Raw genomic sequence first — 21,805 nt, 5'->3', positions numbered from 1 at the left:
CTATTGTTGCTGGGTGCCTTTATCATGCACCCACCATTTTCTTCCCGGAAGAAGACTCCAAGGGCCAGAGGACATCACTGGGGGATGAGGTACCGAGGGGGGCACTCGGGGAACCACATTTCTCTCTCCTCTGATGTGCTAGGTAATATCAGAGGAGAGAGAAATAAATAGGAAATCAGACTTTTTTTTTTTTTTTTGGACTTCGTTATTCTGTGAATAATGGTGATCGCAACACTGGGGACGGTGTAACCCGACCAAAATCATGCTCTCCGAGGTCTCGGCTGCCCGCGTTAAATCACAGGTGAGCATGGCAGATACTGACTAACATTATAAAAGATGTGGACACGGGAACGTGAACATATTTTTCGAGCACGCCGAAGGTTAGCACATGAGCATGCTCTAACACCTTATCTGAGCACATTCACTCTTCACTATTTTTAACTGTTATCTATCTTCTCTTAAGCTCCTCTATTATAATGCATGATCACATGAAAGTTAAGCTCAGAAAGATAGTGTTACAAGGAGAAATTCAGGAAATTGTTTGTAGCTTCTGCTATGGGGATGTATAATAATTTCCTAAGGGTGGTAGACAATGACTGATTGCTGGTGTGCTAATGTCAATTAACAGTTAATTATATACACCGGAACTACCCACTTTTATTTGTTATGTAATGTTGGTATACCTCTGCAAGATTTGCGTCCTAATATTTTATGTACTTCTGTTTGTATTGCTGCTGTAATACTGTAATTTTCCCCCAGCATCAATAAAGTGTATCGTATCTTAAACCCTAATAGTAGAATGAGTTCACTGACAGATCACCAATAATAAAGATATCAGGCGCACTATTATCACCAACAATATATAAATATAGATGACACAATAGATCAGGGTGCTACAAAATGCATGGAAACTATATATATCAAAACAAAAAAGGACAACCATTGCATAAATATGTGCACACCTGCTAAATATTTGCAAAAAATACAAAACTTTATTATGCCAACAGCAAAGACACACAAAACCGTATAAAACCAATTAAAAACATAGCAACTAAACACCCTTCCCCATTTAGGAGTGTCAGGATGATGCTCCTGTATATAGTGTTATAAACCTGGACATAGCCAACTGTGATAATAATAATGGCTTAGAATACAATGCAGAAATAACAGTCATACATAGATAATTGCTATAGATACAGCAAAACAGTGTATATGTGTGTCTTTGCTGTTGGCATAACAATAGTTTTGTATTTTTTTGCAAATATTTAGCAGGTGTGCACATATTTATGCATTGGCTGTCATTTTTATTTGACACTGACAGATCACTGCTAGCTCAGTCCTCACTCAGTAAAGTGAAAAAAATGTTAACTGGGTGAAACTGTCTCTGAAAAAGACTTGGGTGTACAGGTAGACCAAGACCTGGATCACTTTTAAACACCAGTGCCCGTCATCCGCTGCCAAGGCAAATAAAATGATTGGTTGCTTAAAACTGTCCATAGGTGCTCATGACAAGAACATTTTGCCATTTTGCCTCTATACAAGTCACTAGTGTGGCCACACTTCGAATACTGTATACAATATAGGTCAACGATGAATAAGAGGGATAAACCTGAACTAGAGCGATTGCAGAGAAGAGCAACCAAGGTTATTAAGGGAATAGGTGACTGCAGTATCAAGATAGGTTATCAAGTTTGAGGTTATTCAGTTTGGAAAAAGTACAGCTAAGGGGCAATCTTATTACAATGTACAGATATATGATGGGACAGGATATAGATCCTTCTTAGATTTTTTTTTACTTCGACAAAGGAGCATCCTCTACATCTAGATTTGAGAAGGTTTAGTAATCACAGAAGGTGGTTCTTTACTGTAAGAACAGTGAGACTATGGAATTCTCTGCCACATGTTGTAATTTGATTATCTAAAAAATGACCTCGAGGACTTGGATGCCTTTCTTGAAAAATGTAATATTTGCAGTTATGGTTAGCAGGTTCTGTGATTGGTCGTTGATCCAGGAAACTAGTCTGATTGCCATATGTGGAGTCAGGACAAAATTTTTCCCCTAATATGGACCTATTGGCACCTGCCACATGGGATTATTGCCTTCCTCTGGATCATCACGGTAGGATTATAGAATAAAATCAATGGATTTGTGTCGTCTTTCAACCTTAAAACTATGCCAGACAGGAGGACCAGGGAATGGCCCAATCTTTGCCACCGAGAGAAATCAAGGTGCAGAAATTCCAGTTGCTTGTAGGAAAATTTTTTATTTAAACTGATAAAACCTAAATACACATCACATTTCGGCTGTTTACAGCCTTCTTCAGCCTTAAAACTGTTAGCTTTCATGTTTTGTTTTCTGTGAAAGTACTCATAGCCAGAAAAGGGTCTTCATCCCATCAATTAACAAACTCCTTCAAGCCGTTCATTATAATTGTGCCTTGGAACAATCTGTTGTTTCAATCCAAGGTATCTACTCCTCTCATCTTAAGTGTAACAAATGGATATCCTCCAATTTCTAGGGCATAATGTAACCACAATCTGTATTTTATTTGTCACATTTTTTTTTTTGTCTTTCTCCTATTCTGTACTTTATCCTCAACAACTAATTAACTGTGAATCTAATTTTGCTACTCTGATTTCCTTTTTTTTTTCTCTCTCCTACTTTCTCTTTTTATCCTCTTTTTATCCTTTTGTTTGATTATATACCCAGATAATTAATATTTCCTATGTGAAAAGTATTGGTCTTGATATATTTGTTAGCCTAAACATTACATGAATGTATACATGAACCTTGTTGGACAATTTGACCACAATCTTTTTTTTTTTTTTCTTAGCAGTTTTTGCACCTTACAATTCAATGTACGTCATTTAAGCTGTTCTGTAAAGTCAGTTTATAAAAAAAAAAATAAGAAAAAAACAGTAGGAATAAAAACCTTTATTATAGGAAAACAAATCTGACATTTATTCGAAAACTAAAAATTCTTCTGATACAAAGACTAACACTCATATTCAACTTATTTTTTAGTCTGTTTTTTCCCCTTTTTGGAAACACACTTTCATCACCTTTCTATGCCCTTTCCTCCCTCTCTGACTAACGGTGCCATTAAATTTGTAATTCTGGGGAGGAAGTGACTACTTCTACATCATTTCTGCCATAGGAGATTCTGACCTACCGGATTTTCCCACATGTACGATGTTGGCAGTGCATGTTAATATGCAAGCAACATTTTATATAACTTTGTTTTTAACAAAACAAAAAGTTGTTTAATCAGCATTCTTGTAAAATGTGGTATAGTTTATAGACGCTCAGTCACTCCTAGAGGCCACATAATGGGGAAATCTTTTTTCCAAGACTCTCCCAAGTTTCATGTGGGTGGCCCTGTGGGGCTCAGAGGTTAGCACTTCTGCCTTGCAGCCCTAGTCCCTAGGCTTAAATCCAAAATTGGCAACATCTGTGTGGACTCGGTGTTCTCCCTGTGTGGGTTTCCTCCAATTCCTTGTTATTCAAAGTATATTTGGGAGAATTTTAAGGTTCTAATATTTCTGGAGCTTTGTCATTATTTAACCTGTACCTTTTTATCATAATTTGCTTAATATTATAGAGGAAAAATGAAATAAGAATGTTTATACTGACCCCATTGATTTTTAATGTAGGCCGTCATGTTTTATTGTTTGAAATATAATATTCAACTGTTATTAAATCTTTTAATTTTAGAGAGAAGAAATTAACACTGGATTTTCAAGAGGCCCCAACATCGCTAGAATGTTGTCTTCCTTTAGGTTGCTACCCTAACAATCTAAGTGAAAAAGTAAGTCAAATGGACATAAGATTATATGAGTTCCCTACTACCGTATATACTCGTGTATAAGCCAAGTTTTTCAGAACCTTTTTTGTTGTGCTGAAAACGCCCCCTTGGCTTATAAAAGAGTCATTTTCCCAGAAAGACGGCGAGGGTTAGGGGGAGCGGCAGAGCAGCTGGTCACAGAAGCAAGAGCTGGCGGCTGCAGCTAAAGCCTGTGCACTGTGCGTTGGCAGTGAATATTCATTTCTCTTATAAGAGCTCACAGTTACAGCTGCAGCTACTGGCTTCCAGCACACATCCTACTTACTTTCCCTGTGTGCCCTCGCTGCATCTCGTTCCGGCGCCAGCAACTCTTCTGGCCAAGAGATCACTTGTCCCCTGCTCATTAAGGTAATGAATATTCACCTCTCTCTACATCCATAGGCTTGAAGTGAATATTCATTACCTTAATGAGCGGGGGCATGTGATCGCTCAACAGGAAGAGCTGCTGGTGCCGAAACGAGATGCAGCGAGGGCGCACAGGGAAAGTAAGTAGGATGTGTTTTTCTTTTTTTTTTTATAGGAACCATGCATACAAGGACAGGGTTGGGGAGCCGTGCAAACAAGGATAGGGAGCGGGAGCCATGCATACCAAGATAGGGATGAGGGGACAATGCATACCCGGCTTATACTCGAGTCAATAAGTTTCTCCAGTTTTTCGTGGCAAAATTAGGTCCCTCAGCTTATAGTCGGGTCAACTTATCCACGAGTATATACAGTATTTAAGCTCTGAAGTGCCCAATGTAAAAAAAAAAGAATAGTAGTAATTGCTTCCTAGACAGCAACTTTAGCCTTGTGTCTTCTGGCTCTCATGAGTTTACTCCCAAAATGTTATTTGTTGGAATTTATTTGCAATATTACAACTCTTCTAATTGCCCAGAAAACAATATGTGTAGCTAGCATTCAGAGTATTTCTGTTAGTGTATGGAACAAATTGTGAACACTTTATTGCTTTCACAGCCTTATTAATGTCCAAGTAACCTTAACCCATCTGGGTAAGTGTGAACAGATGATTATCATATAATGGGTCGTAACCAACAGCCTATCGAATAAATCTTCACTATCAGGCGTTTTAGGTTACTTAATTAAGAATAAAAACATTAAAAAAAAATGATCCCTACTTGGGGGCAAGTGCTTGCTTTGCTGAACATTACACACAGGCGGTGCAGGCAGTCAAGAAGCTTTGCTAAATAAAATAGTGATAGGAGTAAAAATAACAATTTCGGGGTGGATCCACAACAGGTTTACTAGTCTTGAAATGACTAGGCAATTCCAAAGGCTTTTAATAAAAAATTATCCTTTTTTTAATTAGTTGGAACAAGATAGCGGTTTTCAAAAATTAAGAATCAGTGGCCTATTAACAAACATTTAAAAAATGTTCCTTTTTTGTAGCTGTTTTGATGCTTGTAAACCTTCAAGAGAGAAATTGGGATGATACTTTCTAGTAGTACAAAAGCACAGTGGGCAGCCAGGAGATGGGCTGCTGGCATGGCTTAGCAGTGGTAGCAGCATAATCGGCAAGGTAGAGGACTACAACTGAGAATGAAAATGTAAGGATTCCGGACTTTCCTGGTGTCTGTTCGCCCTGATCCAAGATGGAGTCTTGGATCTCGCCCTGTCATGGAACTTCCTGTCTGTCCTGATTATTTAAGTCCGGGTCTTGTGTTCACCTGTGCCTGAATATTTTGTGCTGCTGGCTCCTGAGCATCTGCCTGTTTGCTGGTTAACTCCCTGCTTCTGCTGGTCTCTACTCGGTGGTCTGCCTCACCCCATTCAGCTACCTCTCGCCTCTGGAACTGCTGCGACTGGCAGCACACCTGTGGAAGGATTTCCTTTGTGTACTAAACTTTTCCCAGTGTTGTGCCTCTTTGCACAACCACACCAGGTGAGCAAGATTCAAGCTGTGTTATCTCTACAAGAAAGATCTACTCATCTACTACGCTTAGGTGGCGCTCTCCCTCTTTCTCCCCTCGTCCTCTCTTTTCTAGGACGTCATTCACATGACGCATCATCTGTGAACTTTTGGACTCCTACAAACAAGTACTGTGCACACGTATGAGCAAGTGTTGCTGGACTTCATCATTTAATACTGTGTGCATTTGCACTATAACCTTATTGGACTTCTTCGTTCAAGTGTCTTGTTTACTTCCACATAATTTCCTTGCTGGACTGGTTCACATTAGCGGTCACGCCCCGCTACACAGTTTGCTGTGATTTTCTATATAGAGCTGAGGACCTTGTTACTATTGCAGAGATATCTGTACTATGTTTTGTTTGCTATCCTGTTGGCTATTTTCTATATAGAGCTGAGGCTCTCGTTACAATTGCAGAAATATCTGTTAGTTCTGTTTACATTTCTGTTTTTGAGTAAATACATCTTTTGCTGCAACTTTGTTCTCAGACTGGCTTTATCCCATGCTATCAGATTCCGTAGTACCCATATAATTATTACAGAAAGATGCGTGGCAGTATAGGAAGAGCAACAGACACTCTGGCAGCAGCTGTACTAGAGTGTAGATGCTATGATGGACAAGGGAGCAGATGCCCGTCTAAGGCTGCCGTCACACTAGCAGTATTTGGTCAGTATTTCACATCAGTATTTGTAAGCCAAAACCAGGAGTGGAACAATTAGAGGAAAAGTATAATAGAAACATATGCACCACTTCTGCATTTATCACCCACTCCTGGTTTTGGCTTAAAAATATTGATGTAAAATTCTGACCAAATACTGCTAGTGTGACGGCAGCCTAAGAGGGCTTTCGGCACTATATGCAGTAGATTAGTATAGAAGATGGGCAGTCAATTAGTATCAGCTTTAGGTTACTGTAGGTCTGCACTGATTCATGTCTAATCCGTTGAATTATTTTGTTTTATTTTGTTACCATTTTAAAAGGTTTTAAAAGGTAGAAGTAATTTTTCATTTTTCAAAGGAAATTTACAAAATTTTGTTTTATAGGGACCTGTTCAGATTTTAAGTGACTTTTAGGGGTCCTTCATATTGGAAACCCTCAAATGTGATACAGTTTTAAAAACCACACAACTCAACATATTCAAAATTGCCTTAAAGTAGTTAATTAACCCTTCAGGTGCTTTTCAGGAATTAATGAAAAGTGGCATGACAGGAATGAAAAAGTTTATTTTTACCACCTAAATTTTTATAACTTTTGAACAGGCCGCTATACCCTGCAGACTCTAAGGCCGCTATTAAGCCATAAATTGCCAAGGCAAACAGCAGAACCATATGATCAAGATCTCAGGGTGCTAATAGGGTTAAAGAGGGAGCCCCCACTGCACTCACATAACCATTTAGATTCTGTAGTCACTATTGACAGCATAATTTAAGAGGTTAAACGGCTATGGTTTGTGCCAACACTAATCGTGACTGATGCAGAAAATTGACAGCTACAGTGTACAGCAAACAGCTGCTGGATTGTCGTCTGTATGGAGATGCAATTCTCTTATATGTCAGGTCAGTTAACCCTTTTACCCCCAAGGGTGGTTTGCACGTTAATGACGAGGCCAATTTTTACAATTCTAACCACTGTCACTTTATGAGGTAATAGCTCTGGAATGCTTCAATGGATCCCAGTAATTTTGAGATTTTCTTGTGACATATTGTACTTCATAATAGTGGTAAAATTTATTTGATATGACTTGCATTTATTTGTGAAAAAAAGACATAAATTTGGCGAAAATTTTGCAATTTTCCAACTTTGACTTTTCATGCCCTAAAATCACACAGATACAGTATGTCACACAAAATACTTAATAAGTAGCATTTCCCACATGTCTACTTTATATCAGCAACATTTTGGAACCAAATTTTTTTTTTCTTGTTAGGAAGTTATAGGGTTAAAAATCGACCATCAATTTCTCATTTTTACAACACCATTTTCTTTAGGAACCACATCATATGTGAAACAAGAACAAGTTACATGGCACTCTATAAATTTGTGAGTAGAGGTGCTCAAGTAGGTTTTCCAGCCCCTTAAATCAAATGTATCAAAAAGCTTGGCACTCAATAATGCTTGTAGAAAATAAAGTCATTTATTTTACATCTGAACAGAAAGATCAGCGGTAGCTCGTTTCTTGCTAAACGTTTTCGGTCGTTTGTGGACCTTCCTCAGAGCAAGTTTATCTAATTTACTGGAGCGTAGGATCTGGACTTATAATCAGATGTATGAGTATACTGGCAATATATGTGGAGGCTAATTTCAGAGGCAGTAATGGAGACCGTGACTGTGAGCAGGATAAGCTGCTTGGGCATGCGGTGTGCCCACACTGTGTACGTTCTGTTGCCTGGAGCGCTGGTGGCGTGCTGAGACGTTGAGGGAGGCTTTTTGCCTCCTGGAGCTCAGATTTTCCTAGAACAGTTTGTGGACTCCATACACAGAGCCCCTAATTGCTAGAAGAGCAGAATCCCCCCTCCTGTGACCCCATTTATTTAGTAAACTATACCCCTTGGGAAATTTACAGGTGTAGTGATGATTTTGGCATAATGGGTATTTTCCAGAAACAAGCGGCAATGAAAGTTGCCGAGTGAAAAGTATAAACTGCCAATGTAGTGAGCAGTACCATCTAGTGACCGGTACATTATAGTCACCAGTACGTCATGCCGAGCCCTTGCTTCTGGAGGCGTGCACCTGTAAGTTAGGCGGACGATCATCGTTTCAGAAATGCCAAACGTGGACTTAGTATGTGGTTGTTTAGGTCCACTGTGGAGCTCAGAATGGAGGCGGGAGCATGTAGATTTGGGAGTTGAGAATGTGCTGAATTTCTTTTGGTGGGTGAGAGCCATTTCACTTTTCCAGAGCCTTTGTGCTACTAGTAACGTGAAAGCCCCCTATATATCCTTTAACAGATGGCGGATCTGAGTGAGGGCTTGTTTTTTTTGTGGATTGAGTCAAAGCTTTTATTGGGAACATTTTACATAATATTTGGGATCACATTTATCCAGCGCTCTATGCTGATCACTTACTTTGGGGTTTCCATCTTAATTTCCGAGTGACATACCCTTTTCAATCCTAAAACGACGGTGTCCATAGTGCCTCCATCTGCCTCATTACAGGGAATCTTCCGCCAGAGGTAACATATTTCAGGGATTTCCACGGAAACCCCGATGCAAGCGATCAGCACAGGATAAATGTGTGTCGAGCCTTACTGCGATCTTTGGGAGTGAGAATTAAAATATTAACAGCATGTAAAAAATTGGTTTTATTTATTTTTTATGCCTTCCTCTTGCGGTATAAGTGATTAGGCTACATTATTCTTCGTGTCTGTGCGATTACAGCAAAACCAGATTTAGGCATCTTTCATATGTCAAGGTCTCCGGTACGTGTGTAAATACAAATTTAAAAAAACTGACCGTCACATCCAAACATAGATCAAGTGTGAATAGGTGCTGAATCTAGAGTCACCAACCCGTACAATGTCAAACAAACAAGGCCGCACACTGTAGCGCCAAAACATGCAAACATGAAAGTTGAACTGCATTACTGCACTAGAAATATGAAAAAATTAGAGCGTTTAGCTCATAAATGTCCAATTTACGTGTACCTGGTAGCCACTTTACGGCATCTCTCGTATACCAGGTCCTACACTTTCCTTTCCTCGCTGAAAATAAACGTCTTCATCTGAATGGGTACCTGTGAAACCTCTTCTTAGACTAAATTTCTCTCTCTGTGGAGGGGTAATGGACCCGCTGCGATTAAAACACCTGTGGCTAAGAGGCGGAGTGCTCGGTCAGAAGGCTAGTAAATAAAAATTTCAAAAAACTGACCGTCACATCCAAACATAGATCAAGTGTGAACAGGTGCTGAGAGTTGGTGACTCTAGGTTCAGCACCTGTGCACACTTGATCTATGTTTGCATGTGACAGTCAGTTTTTGAAATTTTTATTTACTAGCCTTCTGACCTGGCACATCTATTAGATGGATCAATTCTGGTGCTTTGCCCGGTTCTTCCCACTTCCCTATGGCGGTGGAAAGTGTGGTTCATATTTGTGAGGTTGATGTCACCTTTGTATTGTCTGGTGACATCAAGCCCACAGATTAGTAATGGAGAGGCGTCAATAAGACATCTATCCATTACTAATCCCCATAGTTGTATGGTAAATAAAGTCACAAGCAGAATAAATTATTTAATTAGAAATAAAACAAAACACAGTTTTCCATTTTTATTTAAAAAGAACAAGCACCTCTATACTCACCTAACTCCTAATTCCACCAAAGTCCTCCTTCTCCTGTAATAAAGCTAAAATAAAAAACAGTAATATCCCTCAACTCTCCGTCATTCTATCCCCGCCGTAATCCATGTCTGGGGTATAGTTAGTTTTCAACCTGGACGGTGCTAAGATGCGACTGTCCAGGCTGAGAATCACCGGGGAATGAGCAGCTGTGAGCGCAGCGTCAGTGACCGGCGGTGACGTCATCAAGGTTACCTCTGGTCAAGATTACCGCCGGTTTGAACTGTGGTGACCTCGTTGAGATCCCCGCTATCACTACGAGGGGGTTAAAGTGCTGGAAGCGGTCTGTGACCACTCCTGGCACCTAGTGTCGGATGTCAGCTGTCAGAATCAGTTGATAACCGGCGGTGATCACCTGAGCACACCCCATGTGCGCGGTCGCTCGTTCGGGCCTAATATTCCATCCATGGTCAAATAGGCCCAGGTCACATGGGCGGAATATTACGTCCGAAGTCAAAGGGGTTAAAAGACATATTTGTGGTTACTAAGGGGTTAAGGTTTCTGCCTGAGACAGCATATAGTCTAGGTATGTCTGAACCTGGCTGTTGGGTGTGTCAAGTTGGTAAATGGCGGATAAAACACCTAATCCATCATGTCAAATATATACTGTAGCTGTTGCTGCTACTTTCTTGGCTTCTTGTTGTAGCCTTAATTCTGGTGCAGGGAGAGCGCTGGATCTTCTGGTTAGTCTTGTAGGTGGCAGACCCTCGCTCATTGAAAACTTCGCAAAACAGGTAACCCAGCTTATCCTGTTAATGAGCTAATTTGGACTTCCTTCTGAAGTCAGGAAAAAATTATCCTAGTTTGCTTTTATATTAAAGGTCCTAAAGCATAGGTATAGATAAATCATGCTGTTGCTTGATGGTAGCAATACATCTTTCATCTGACAAGAATTCCAGAATACAGCTTATAGTGTTGTCCAGCAGTACCAAGGGCTTTTGTGGTTCATTTTCATCACCCTGCTGTGACTGTTGGTTGTTTAGGCCAACATTATTGCCGTTATTTTTCACTCTGCCTGTCTTGCCTGTTCACACTCAATGTCCCCCCTACACATGTACCTGCTGCTGCTCCTCCTTTCCCTCCTCCTCCACATACCCTGCTCCAAATTCTGCATCATGTAACATGGACCTTGACGGTGCTCAACAGACAGTGTCTGCAGTTAACATCTGCAATTTGCTGTTTTTTTTTTCTCCATTCACACTCCAGGAAGCATGTTTTCTGTGACTCATAAGCCATGATTTCTGGATTTTGGTTTAGCAGGGAAATGAAGTCTGAATGATATAAAGAACGCCCTCTTTGTTTGCAATGTATGAAGAATTAAAAAAATAAAGCTTAAGGGGTTGTTCCTCCAACATAGTACATTACGTGTGTACTTGAGTATAAGCCGACCCGAGTATAAGCCGAGGCACCTAATTTCGCCACCGAAAACTAGGTAAGCTTATTGACTCTAGTATAAGCCAGGTATGCATTGTCCCCTCATCCCTGTCCTGCTATGTGTGGCTCCCCTGGTCTCCTAGTTGTATTCATGGCTCAGGGTCCTTCCTGTCCTCCACCTTCTATGTATGGCTCAGTGTCCTCCCTGTCCTCCCCTTCTATGTATGGCTCAGCGTCCTCCCTTGTCCTCCCCCTTCTATGTATGGCTCCGCGTCCTCCATGTCCTCCCTCTTCTATGTATGGCTCAGCGTCCTCCCCTTCTATGCATGGCTAGGTGTCCTCCCCATCCTCTCCTTCTATGTATGGCTCAGCATCCTCCCCCGTCATACTCCCACTCCTCGCGCGGTCCTGTAAGTCCCTGCGTCTCCATTGTCCGGCGCCGGCAGCTCTCCTCTCCTCTCCTCTCCTCTGCTCAGCGGTCACCTGGTACCGCTCATTAAGGTAACGAATATGCGCTCCACGCCTATGGGAGTGGAGACATGTACATATTCATTACCTTTTTAATGAGCGGTACCACATGACCGCTGAGCAGAGGAGAGCTGCCGGCTTTGGACAACGGAGATGCAGGGACTTGCAGGACCGCGCGAGGAGGAGGAACATGATGTCACAGTCGCCGACTCCTGCCACTGCTCCTCCTCCCCCACCGGCTTTCTGGGACCATGACTCGTGTATAAGCCGAGGGGGGCATTTTCAGTACAAAAAAATGTGCTGAAAATCTCAGCTTATACATGAGTATATACGGTTATAGATCTTAGAATAAAAATATGTTCCACAACTGAATGTTTAAAGAAAAATGTTCTAGTACCAAGCTTATAAACGTACCCTTGTGTATTGGATGTGCCTGACCATGCAGAAACATGGTCAGTTATACCACTGCTCCTGGGAAAAACAATATATAGATATTACAGTATGGGATCACAGCTGATTCTTTCTATGAGGTATAACACGTTTTTAAATGGGCATGAGAATGTTTTTCCTTACAGAAACCAGCATCTGCAATCCCACATTGTCCTGACTGTATACTATCTTTAGCTTCCTCTCCTGCCCAGGATCTTTGGTGTGTTCAGACCATGTCCTTGCATTGTCAGGTGTGGCATTTAAACAGTATTTGGCAGGGGCACATTAACATTTAGAAGATTGTCTACAGGAATGTTTTTTAAGACGTCCAATGGTGAACCCTTTTTTTTTTTTTAATCTAAAATCTATTGGGTTAAAGGTACCGTCACACTAAGCGACGCTGCAGCGATACAGACAACGATGCCGATCGCTGCAGCGTCGCTGTTTGGTCGCTGGAGAGCTGTCACACAGACAGCTCTTCAGCGACCAACGATGCCGAGGTCCCCGGGTAACCAGGGTAAACATCGGGTTGCTAAGCGCAGGGCCACGCTAAGTAACCCGATGTTTACCCTGGTTACCAGTGTAAAATGTAAAAAAACAAACAGTACATACTTACATTCGCATCCCCCGGCGTCCGCTTCCTGCATGGACTGTGAGTGTCGGCCCTAACAGCAGAGCGGTGACATCACCGCTGTGCTGTGCTTTCACTTTACGGCCGGCGCTCAGTCAGTGCAGGAAGCGGACGGCGGGGGACGCAAAGGTGAGTATGTAGTGTTTGTTTTTTTACATTTTACACTGGTAACCAGGGTAAACATCGGGTTACTTAGCGCGGCCCTGCGCTTAGTAACCCAATATTTACCCTGGTTACCATTGTAAAACATCGCTGGTATCGTTGCTTTTGCTGTCAAACACAACGATACACGGCGATCTGACGACCAAATAAAGTTCTGAACTTTAATCAACGACCAGCGATATCACAGCAGGATCCTGATCGCTGCTGCCTGTCACACTCAACAATATCGCTAGTCAGGACGCTGCAACGTCACGGATCACTAGCGATATCGTTTAGTGTGACGGTACCTTAAGTGTACGTTGTTTGTGGGACAACTCCTTTAAGTGATAGGGAGGTACTGTTACTTGTGTATCTTACAGATCAATCAATTCATAGATGCACTGACTCTACAGGTTCATCACCTCCCTATCACTTAAATGTTTTGATTAATATTCACAGACTGAGAATACCTCTCCCATTTTCTTGTAGCCAATATTGCACCCAAAGGCCCATACTGAAATACCGTATATACTTGAGTATAAGTCAACCCAAATATAAGCAGAGGCACCTAATTTTACCACAAAAAACTGTGAAAACGTATGGCTTCAAGTATAAGCCAGGTATACATTATCCCCTCATCCTCATCCTGGTATGCATGGCCCCCTTATCCCTATCTTGGCAAGTACCGTATGCCCCCCTCATCCCTATCCTGGCATGCATTGCCCCATTAACTGTATCCTAGCATGCATGGCCCTCTCATCCCTGTCCTGACATGCAGGGACCCTATCTATATCCTGGTATGCATGACCCCATCCTTATCTTGGTATGATTGGCCTCCTCATCTCTATCCTGGTATGCAGGCCCTTATCAGAAAAACATTAAGAAAAATAAACCATCACACTTACCCTCCTGTGCTCCCTCGCAGCATCTTGTTCCGATGCAGGCAGCTGATTTATGCTTGTAAGCTGCGCATGGCAGTGACTTCATGCGCTGCTTTCAAGCAGAGGACAGCTGCCGGAATATTCACTGCTCTCCTCGCCAGGATTATGTTAATGGAGAGCAGTGAGTACTCATTGCTCTTTAGTACCTGGCACAGTAGCAGCAGCCACCAGCTTCATGCAGCGCCGGGCTTTCACGTGTGCCCGCTACTAAAGGGAACAAATATTCACTGTCCTCTGCGCCCATGGGAGTGGAGGGCAGTGAATATTCATTTGTTTAAGTAGCGAGCATGCATGATCGCTCAGCAGCTGCAGGAAGCCAGCGTCTGCAGCTAATGTGTCCGCTATTAAAGTTAAATTAATTTTCAGGGTTTCCTACGCCCACAGGTCTGAATGAGTCCATGACAATGGCTATTCAGATTGACCGGCGTTTGCGGGAGCGCAAACCTGTGCACCATTTGGCGGTGTCCTCTGAGCGGGCTCCGGAGAATATGCAATGTGATAGAATTCTGTCCAGAAGCGAACGGCAGAATTACAGGCGTAAAAATGGGTTGTGCTTCTATTGTGGTGATTCTGCTCATGTTATATCAGCATGCTCTAAACGCACAAAAAAGGTTGATAAATCTTTAGCAATTGGCACTTTGCAGTCTAAGTTTATTTTGTCTGTGACTTTGATTTGTTCGTTATCTTCTATCACCGTGGATGCCTATGTGGATTCTGGCGCCTCCCTGAGTCTTATGGATTGGTCCTTTGCCAGGCGCTGTGGGTTTAGTCTAGAGCCTTTGGAAGTCCCTATTCCTTTAAAGGGAATCGACTCTACACCACTGGCTAGGAATAAACCACAATACTGGACACAAGTGACTATGTGTATGACTCCTGACCATCGGGAGGTGATTCGCTTTCTTGTATTGTATAACTTGCATGATGTCTTAGTGCTTGGATTGCCATGGTTACAAACTCATAATCCAGTCCTTGACTGGAAAACTATGTCTGTGGTAAGCTGGGGATGTCAGGGGGCTCATGGGGAGGTACCTTTGGTTTCCATTGCTTCATCTACTCCCTCTGAGGTTCCGGCATTTTTGTCTGACTACTGTGATGTTTTTGAGGAGCCTAAAATTAGTTCTCTCCCTCCTCACAGGGATTGCGATTGTGCTATAGATTTGATTCCTGGCAGCAAATTTCCTAAAGGTCGCTTGTTCAATCTGTCAGTGCCGGAACATGCTGCCATGCGAGAGTATATTAAAGAGTCCTTGGAAAAGGGACATATTCGTCCTTCCTCATCCCCTTTAGGAGCAGGTTTTTTTTTCGTGGGTAAAAAAGATGGCTCTCTGAGGCCTTGTATTGATTATCGGCTGTTGAATAAGATCACTGTTAAATACCAGTATCCTTTGCCACTATTGACTGATTTGTTTGCCCGTATTAAGGGGGCAGGGTGGTTCTCTAAGATTGATCTTCGGGGTGCGTATAATTTGGTGCGGATTAAGCAGGGAGATGAGTGGAAAACTGCATTTAATACGCCCGAGGGCCATTTTGAGTATCTGGTAATGCCTTTTGGTCTTTCTAATGCCCCTTCAGTCTTTCAGTCCTTTATGCACAATATTTTCCGTGAATATCTGAATAAATTTATGATTGTGTATTTGGATGATATTTTGATTTTTTCGGATGACTGGGAGTCGCACGTTCAACAGGTTAGGAAGGTTTTTCAGGTTTTACGGGCCAATTCTTTGTTTGTAAAGGGTTCAAAGTGCATTTTTGGGGTACATTTTTTGGGGTACATCAGAAGATCTCTTTTTTGGGGTACATTTTTTCCCCTTCTTCTATTGAGATGGATCCTGTCAAGGTTCGGGCTATTTGTGATTGGATGCAGCCCACTTCTTTGAAGAGTCTTAAGAAATTCTTGGGCTTTGCTAATTTCTATCGTCGATTCATAACCGGTTTTTCAAGTGTTGTTAAGCCTCTGACTGATTTGACTAAGAAGGGTGCTGATGTTGCCAATTGGTCCTCTGCGGCTGTGGAGGCCTTTCGGGAGCTTAAGCGCCGCTTTTCTTCTGCCCCTGTGTTGCGCCAGCCTGATGTTTCACTCCCTTTTCAGGTCGAGGTTGATGCTTCCGAGATTGGAGCTGGGGCGGTTTTGTCGCAGAGAAGTTCCGATTGCTCAGTGATGAGACCATGTGCGTTCTTCTCTCGAAAATTTTCGCCCGCCGAGCGAAATTATGATGTTGGTAATCGGGAGCTCTTGGCTATGAAGTGGGCATTTGAGGAGTGGCGTCATTGGCTTGAGGGTGCCAGACATCAGGTGGTGGTCTTGACTGATCACAAGAATCTGATTTACCTTGAGTCTGCCCGGCGTCTGAATCCTAGACAAGCGCGCTGGTCATTGTTTTTCTCTCGATTTAATTTTGTGGTCTCATATCTGCCAGGTTCAAAAAATGTGAAGGCAGATGCCCTTTCTAGGAGTTTTGAGCCTGACTCTCCTGGTGATTCTGAGCCTACGGGTATCCTTAAGGATGGAGTGATATTGTCTGCTGTCTCCCCAGACTTGCGACGTGCTTTGCAGGAATTTCAGGTGGATAGGCCTGACCGTTGTCCGCCTGAGAGACTGTTTGTTCCAGATGAGTGGACCAGTAGAGTCATTTCGGAGGTGCATTCTTCTGCGTTGGCAGGCCACCCTGGAATCTTTGGTACCAGGGATTTGGTGGCCAGGTCCTTCTGGTGGCCTTCCCTGTCTCGGGATGTGCTTACTTTTGTACAGTCTTGTGATGTTTGTGCTCGGGCCAAGCCTTGCTGTTCTCGGGCCAGTGGATTGTTGTTGTCTTTGCCTATTCCGAAGAGGCCTTGGACGCACATCTCTATGGACTTCATTTCGGATCTCCCGGTTTCTCAGAAAATGTCCGTCATTTGGGTGGTGTGTGACCGTTTTTCTAAAATGATTAATTTGGTACCCTTGCCCAAGTTGCCGTCTTCATCGGAGTTGGTTCCTTTATTTTTTCAGAATGTGGTCCGTTTACATGGTATCCCGGAAAACATCGTTTCTGATAGGGGATCCCAATTTGTGTCTAGATTCTGGCGGGCGTTCTGTGCCAGGATGGGCATTGATTTGTCTTTTTCGTCTGCATTCCATCCTCAGACGAATGGCCAGACGGAGCGAACTAATCAGACCTTGGAGACTTATTTGAGGTGTTTTGTGTCTGCTGATCAGGATGATTGGGTCGCCTTTTTGCCATTGGCGGAGTTTGCCCTCAATAATCGGGCCAGTTCTGCCACTCTGGTTTCTCCTTTCTTTTGCAGTTCAGGGTTTCACCCTCGTTTTTCATCTGGCCAGGTAGAATCTTCGGATTGTCCTGGAGTGGACACTATGGTGGATAGACTGCATCAGATTTGGAGTCATGTGGTGGACAATTTGAAGTTGTCTCAGGAGAAGACTCAGCAGTTTGCTAATCGTCGTCGTCGTTTGGGTCATCGTCTTCGTGTTGGGGACTTGGTGTGGTTATCTTCTCGTTTTGTCCCTATGAAGGTCTCTTCTCCTAAGTTTAAACCTCGGTTTATAGGTCCTTATAAGATTTTGGAGATTCTTAATCCTGTATCTTTTCGTTTGGACCTACCAGCTTCTTTCACTATTCATAATGTCTTCCATCGGTCGTTGTTGCGGAGGTACGAAGTACCGGTTGTTCCTTCTGTTGAGCCTCCTGCTCCTGTGCTCGTGGAGGGGGAATTGGAGTATGTTGTGGAGAAGATTTTGGACTCTCGCGTTTCCAGACGGCGACTTCAATATTTGGTTAAATGGAAGGGATACGGTCAGGAAGATAATTCTTGGGTGACTGCCTCTGATGTTCATGCCTCTGATTTGGTTCGCGCCTTTCATAGGGCCCATCCAGATCGCCCTGGTGGTTCTCATGAGGGTTCGGTGCCCCCTCCTCAAGGGGGGGTACTGTTGTGAATTCTGTTTGTGGGCTCCCTCTGGTGGCTACTGGTGGTACTGGCTGACTTCTGTCCCTTATTTCCAGTTCACCTGTTTCCATCAGGAAATGGGAGTTTCCTATATAGTCTGGCTTCTCAGTCATTCTAGTGCCGGCTATCAATGTTACCAGAGCTCCTCTGTTGCTTGCTACCTGCTCCTAAGTCTGCTGATTCAGCTAAGTTGGATCATTTGTATTTTTTTGTATGTTTTGTCCAGCGTGCATTTATCTGAACCTTGCTGCTGGAAGCTCTAGTGAGCTGAAATGACCACTCCAGTGTCATGAGTTGATATCGGAGTTAAGGTAATTTCAGGATGGTATTTTGTAGGGTTTTGAGTTGACCGCAAAGTCCTCTTTTGTATTTTCGGCTATCTAGTTAGTGGGCCTCTCTTTGCTGAACCTGTATTCATACTACGTACGTGTTTTCCTCTTACCTAACCGTCATTATATGTTGGGGGCTGCTATCACTTTTGGGGTTTCCCTGGAGGCAAGCCAGGTCTGTGTTTTCCTCTATTAGGGGTAGCTAGATCTTCGGCTGGTGCGAGACATCTAGGGATAAAACGTAGGTATGTTCCCCGACTATTGTTAGTTGTGAGTTAGGTTCAGCATCGCGGTCAGCTTAGATTCCATCTTCCTAGAGCTAGTCCTGTTATTTACTTCGTCCCTGCCATTGGGAATCATGACAGATAATGCCCTATTCGTGTTCTATCAGGGTAGCAGGAAAGGTCATAGAGCATCAAAACCTACGCTAGCTAGGTGGATCAGGGAGGCTATTTCACTGGCATACATCTCAGAGGGCAAGCTGGCGCCTGAAGGTCTAAGAGCACATTCCACTAGAGCTATGGCTGCCTCGTGGGCGGAGAGGTTAGAATTGTCGATCGACCAAATATGTAAGGCTGCTTCTTGGTCTTTTCAAAACACATTCTATAACCATTATAGATTAAACCTGGGTGCTTCCTTGGACCTCTCTTTTGGTGTAAGGGTTCTGCAAGCTGTAGTCCCTCCCTAGTCAGTTTACTCTCTGTAATTCTCTCTGTGGTGCTGTCATGGACGACCGATAAAGTCTTAGTTACTCACCGGTTAACGGTGTTTTTCAGAGTCCATGACAGCACCCATACATACCCTCCCATCTTCTTAAGTTATGTGTGTACATCTCTTACTTTGTTTATATAATTCACTCGTGGTGAATAGTTAGTAGTAGTATAGTTGTATATCAATTATGCTGTTAACCTTGGTGGTCCTCTTGTGCTCTGTAAACCAACTGATGCATGGAGAGGTGCCGCCCTTATGTATCTGTTGGTTTCCTGTTCCTGAAGGGCGGATCCCCTCTCTCTGTAGTGCTGTCATGGACTCCGAAAAACACCGTTAACTGGTGAGTAACTAAGATTTTTTTCCACAAAAATGTTCTTTAAGCCTCACTTTTTTTATTTTCACAAGGCTATCCAGAGAAAATGGACCCCCAAAATTGTCGTGCAATTTCTCATGAGTACACAAATACCCCATATGTGGTCAAAAATCACTTTTGAATCACAGTGCAAAATTCAGAATTGAAGAAGCATCACATTGGAGTTCAGATTTTGCTGGACTGGTTTGAGGATGCCATGTCACATTTGCAGAGGTCCTGAGGTGCCAGAACAGCAGAACCCTACTCATTAGAGACACCATTTAACAAACTGTGCCTCTCAATCAGTTCATGTGTTATACACCTAGATTTTACATTTTCACACTGGGAAATGGGTAAAAATGGCCCCAAAATTTGTCCCACAGTTTTTGCTAAATGTGGAAATACCCCATATGTGGCTGTACACTCCTGCTTAGCCATACTGCAAGACTCTGGAGGGATGGAGCGCTATTTGCCTCCTGGGACTCAAATTTTGCTAGAATAGTTTGTGTACTTCATATCCAGAGCCTCTAAGTGCTATAAGAGCAGAATCCCCCGTCAAGTGACTCCATTTTGGAAATTATACCTCTTTGGGAATTTATCTACAGGTGCACTGCCGATGTTGACTTCATGGGCGTTTTTCTGAAACAGGCAGCAGTGGATATTGCTGAGTGAAAATTGCAAACTGCCATTGTAGTGCCCAGTACTTTGTGGTGCCCAGCTCATGCTTCTGGAGACACGTACCCATAAATTACTTAGGCTCTCAAAGCTACAGAAATGCCAAACATGTTGACGCTGAATGTGGTTTAAGCACACTGAGATTCAGAAGGGAGGGGACATTTGGATTTGGGAGCTCATAATTTACTACATTTATTTTGGGGGGCGGGATGCTGTATCCCTTTTCCAGAACCTTTGTACTACCAGAGACGTGGAAGCCCCCTATATTTCTGTTAACAGATGATAGAGCTGAGTTGGGCTTTCTTTTTTTGTGTGGATTGAGTTGAAACTTTTGTTGGGAACATTTTGCATAACATTTGGGATCATCTTTATCCTGCTCTGCACTGAGCACTTACATTGGGGTTTAAATCTAAATCTCTGAGTGACAAGATTCAGATGAAACCTCCGAAGGATCTATTCACTATAATGAGGTAGCAGAGTTATTCTGTACTCCATCTGGCCTCTGTTCAGCTGTGTCCTTCTTTTCAGAAGTGTACAAAACTGTGACCGAGTGTGCTTTTAAAAAGAGGGTCACCGCCAGATCACAGTTTATACGGCATCCACAGTGCCTTCATCTGCTTCATTATAGGGAATCTTTTGCTGGGGGTTCTGTCTGAATCACGTATTTCAGAGATTTACACGGAAACCTCGATGTAAGCGCTCAGTGCAGAGCTCAGGATAAATGTGAGACGAGCTTTATTGCGATCTTTGGGAGACAGAATGAAAGAAATCAACAGCAGGTAAAGGATTGGTTTTATTTATTTTTTTTACGCCGTTCCTCATGTGGTATAAGTGATTAGGTGACTTTATTCTTCGGGTCAGTGAGATTACAGCGATACCAGATTTATATATTTTTTATGTTTGGTTGCTGTCACACACTAAAATATATTTTTATTGGAAAAAAATATAACAAGTTTTTGCATTGCCATGTTTTGAGAGCTATAATTTTTTCCATATTTCTGCTGTCAGTCATATTATGGCTTGTTTTTTTGAAGGAACAGTTGATTTTTTTATTGGTACCATTTTCAGGCATATTAAATTTTTTGATCACTTTCTATTCCGATTTTTGGGAGGAGGAATGTACAAAAGCCAGCAATTCAAGAATAGTTTTTTGTGGTGGGTTTATGGCGTGTGTGGTACCATTGATAGGGCAACTTTATTCTTCATGTCAGTACGATTACAGCGATATTGCATTTGTATATACCGTATTTTCTGGTGTATAAGACGACTGGGCGTGTAAGACGACCCCCAACTTTTCCATATGGAATTTGGGATATGCCCGCCGTATAAGACGGGGGTCATCTTATACGCCCAGTCATCTTATACGGCGTGTGGTTCCCAGGGTCTGGAGGAGAGGAGACTCTCCTTCAGGCCCTGGGATCCATATTCATGTAAAAAATAAAGAATAAAAATAAAAAATATGGATATACTCACCCCTCCGACGAACCCTGGCTGTCACCGCTGCAAGCGTCTGCCTCCGTTCCTAAGAATGCAGTGAGTGTAGGACCTGCGGTGACGTCGCGGTCTTGTGATTGGTCGCGTGACCGGTCACCTGACCGCAACGTCATGGAAGGTCCTTCACTCTCTGCATTCTTAGGAACAGAGGCAGACTCTTGCAGCGGTGACAGCCAGGGTTCGTCAGAGGGGTGAGTATATCCATATTTTTTATTTTTATTCTTTATTT

General features: G+C 42.7%; 1 protein-coding gene across 5 annotated transcripts in view; it reads left to right on the top strand.

Annotated features, from left to right (window-relative positions):
• LOC143764762 (C-Jun-amino-terminal kinase-interacting protein 4-like) overlaps positions 1 to 21,805 on the top strand; it is a 951,487-nt gene that overhangs the window by 196,388 nt on the left and 733,294 nt on the right. For all 5 annotated transcript variants that reach the window (XM_077250696.1, XM_077250698.1, XM_077250699.1 and 2 more), the window contains exon 5: positions 3,716 to 3,809. In XM_077250696.1, coding sequence (XP_077106811.1) covers positions 3,716 to 3,809 — 94 coding nt within the window. The remainder of the gene's footprint in view (positions 1 to 3,715; positions 3,810 to 21,805) is intronic.

Source organism: Ranitomeya variabilis, chromosome 4 (assembly GCF_051348905.1).
Source record: "Ranitomeya variabilis isolate aRanVar5 chromosome 4, aRanVar5.hap1, whole genome shotgun sequence".
NCBI classification, from domain to species: Eukaryota; Metazoa; Chordata; class Amphibia; order Anura; family Dendrobatidae; genus Ranitomeya; species Ranitomeya variabilis.
Note: the sequence above shows the minus strand (reverse complement) of the source record. Positions and strands in the feature narration are given on the sequence as shown.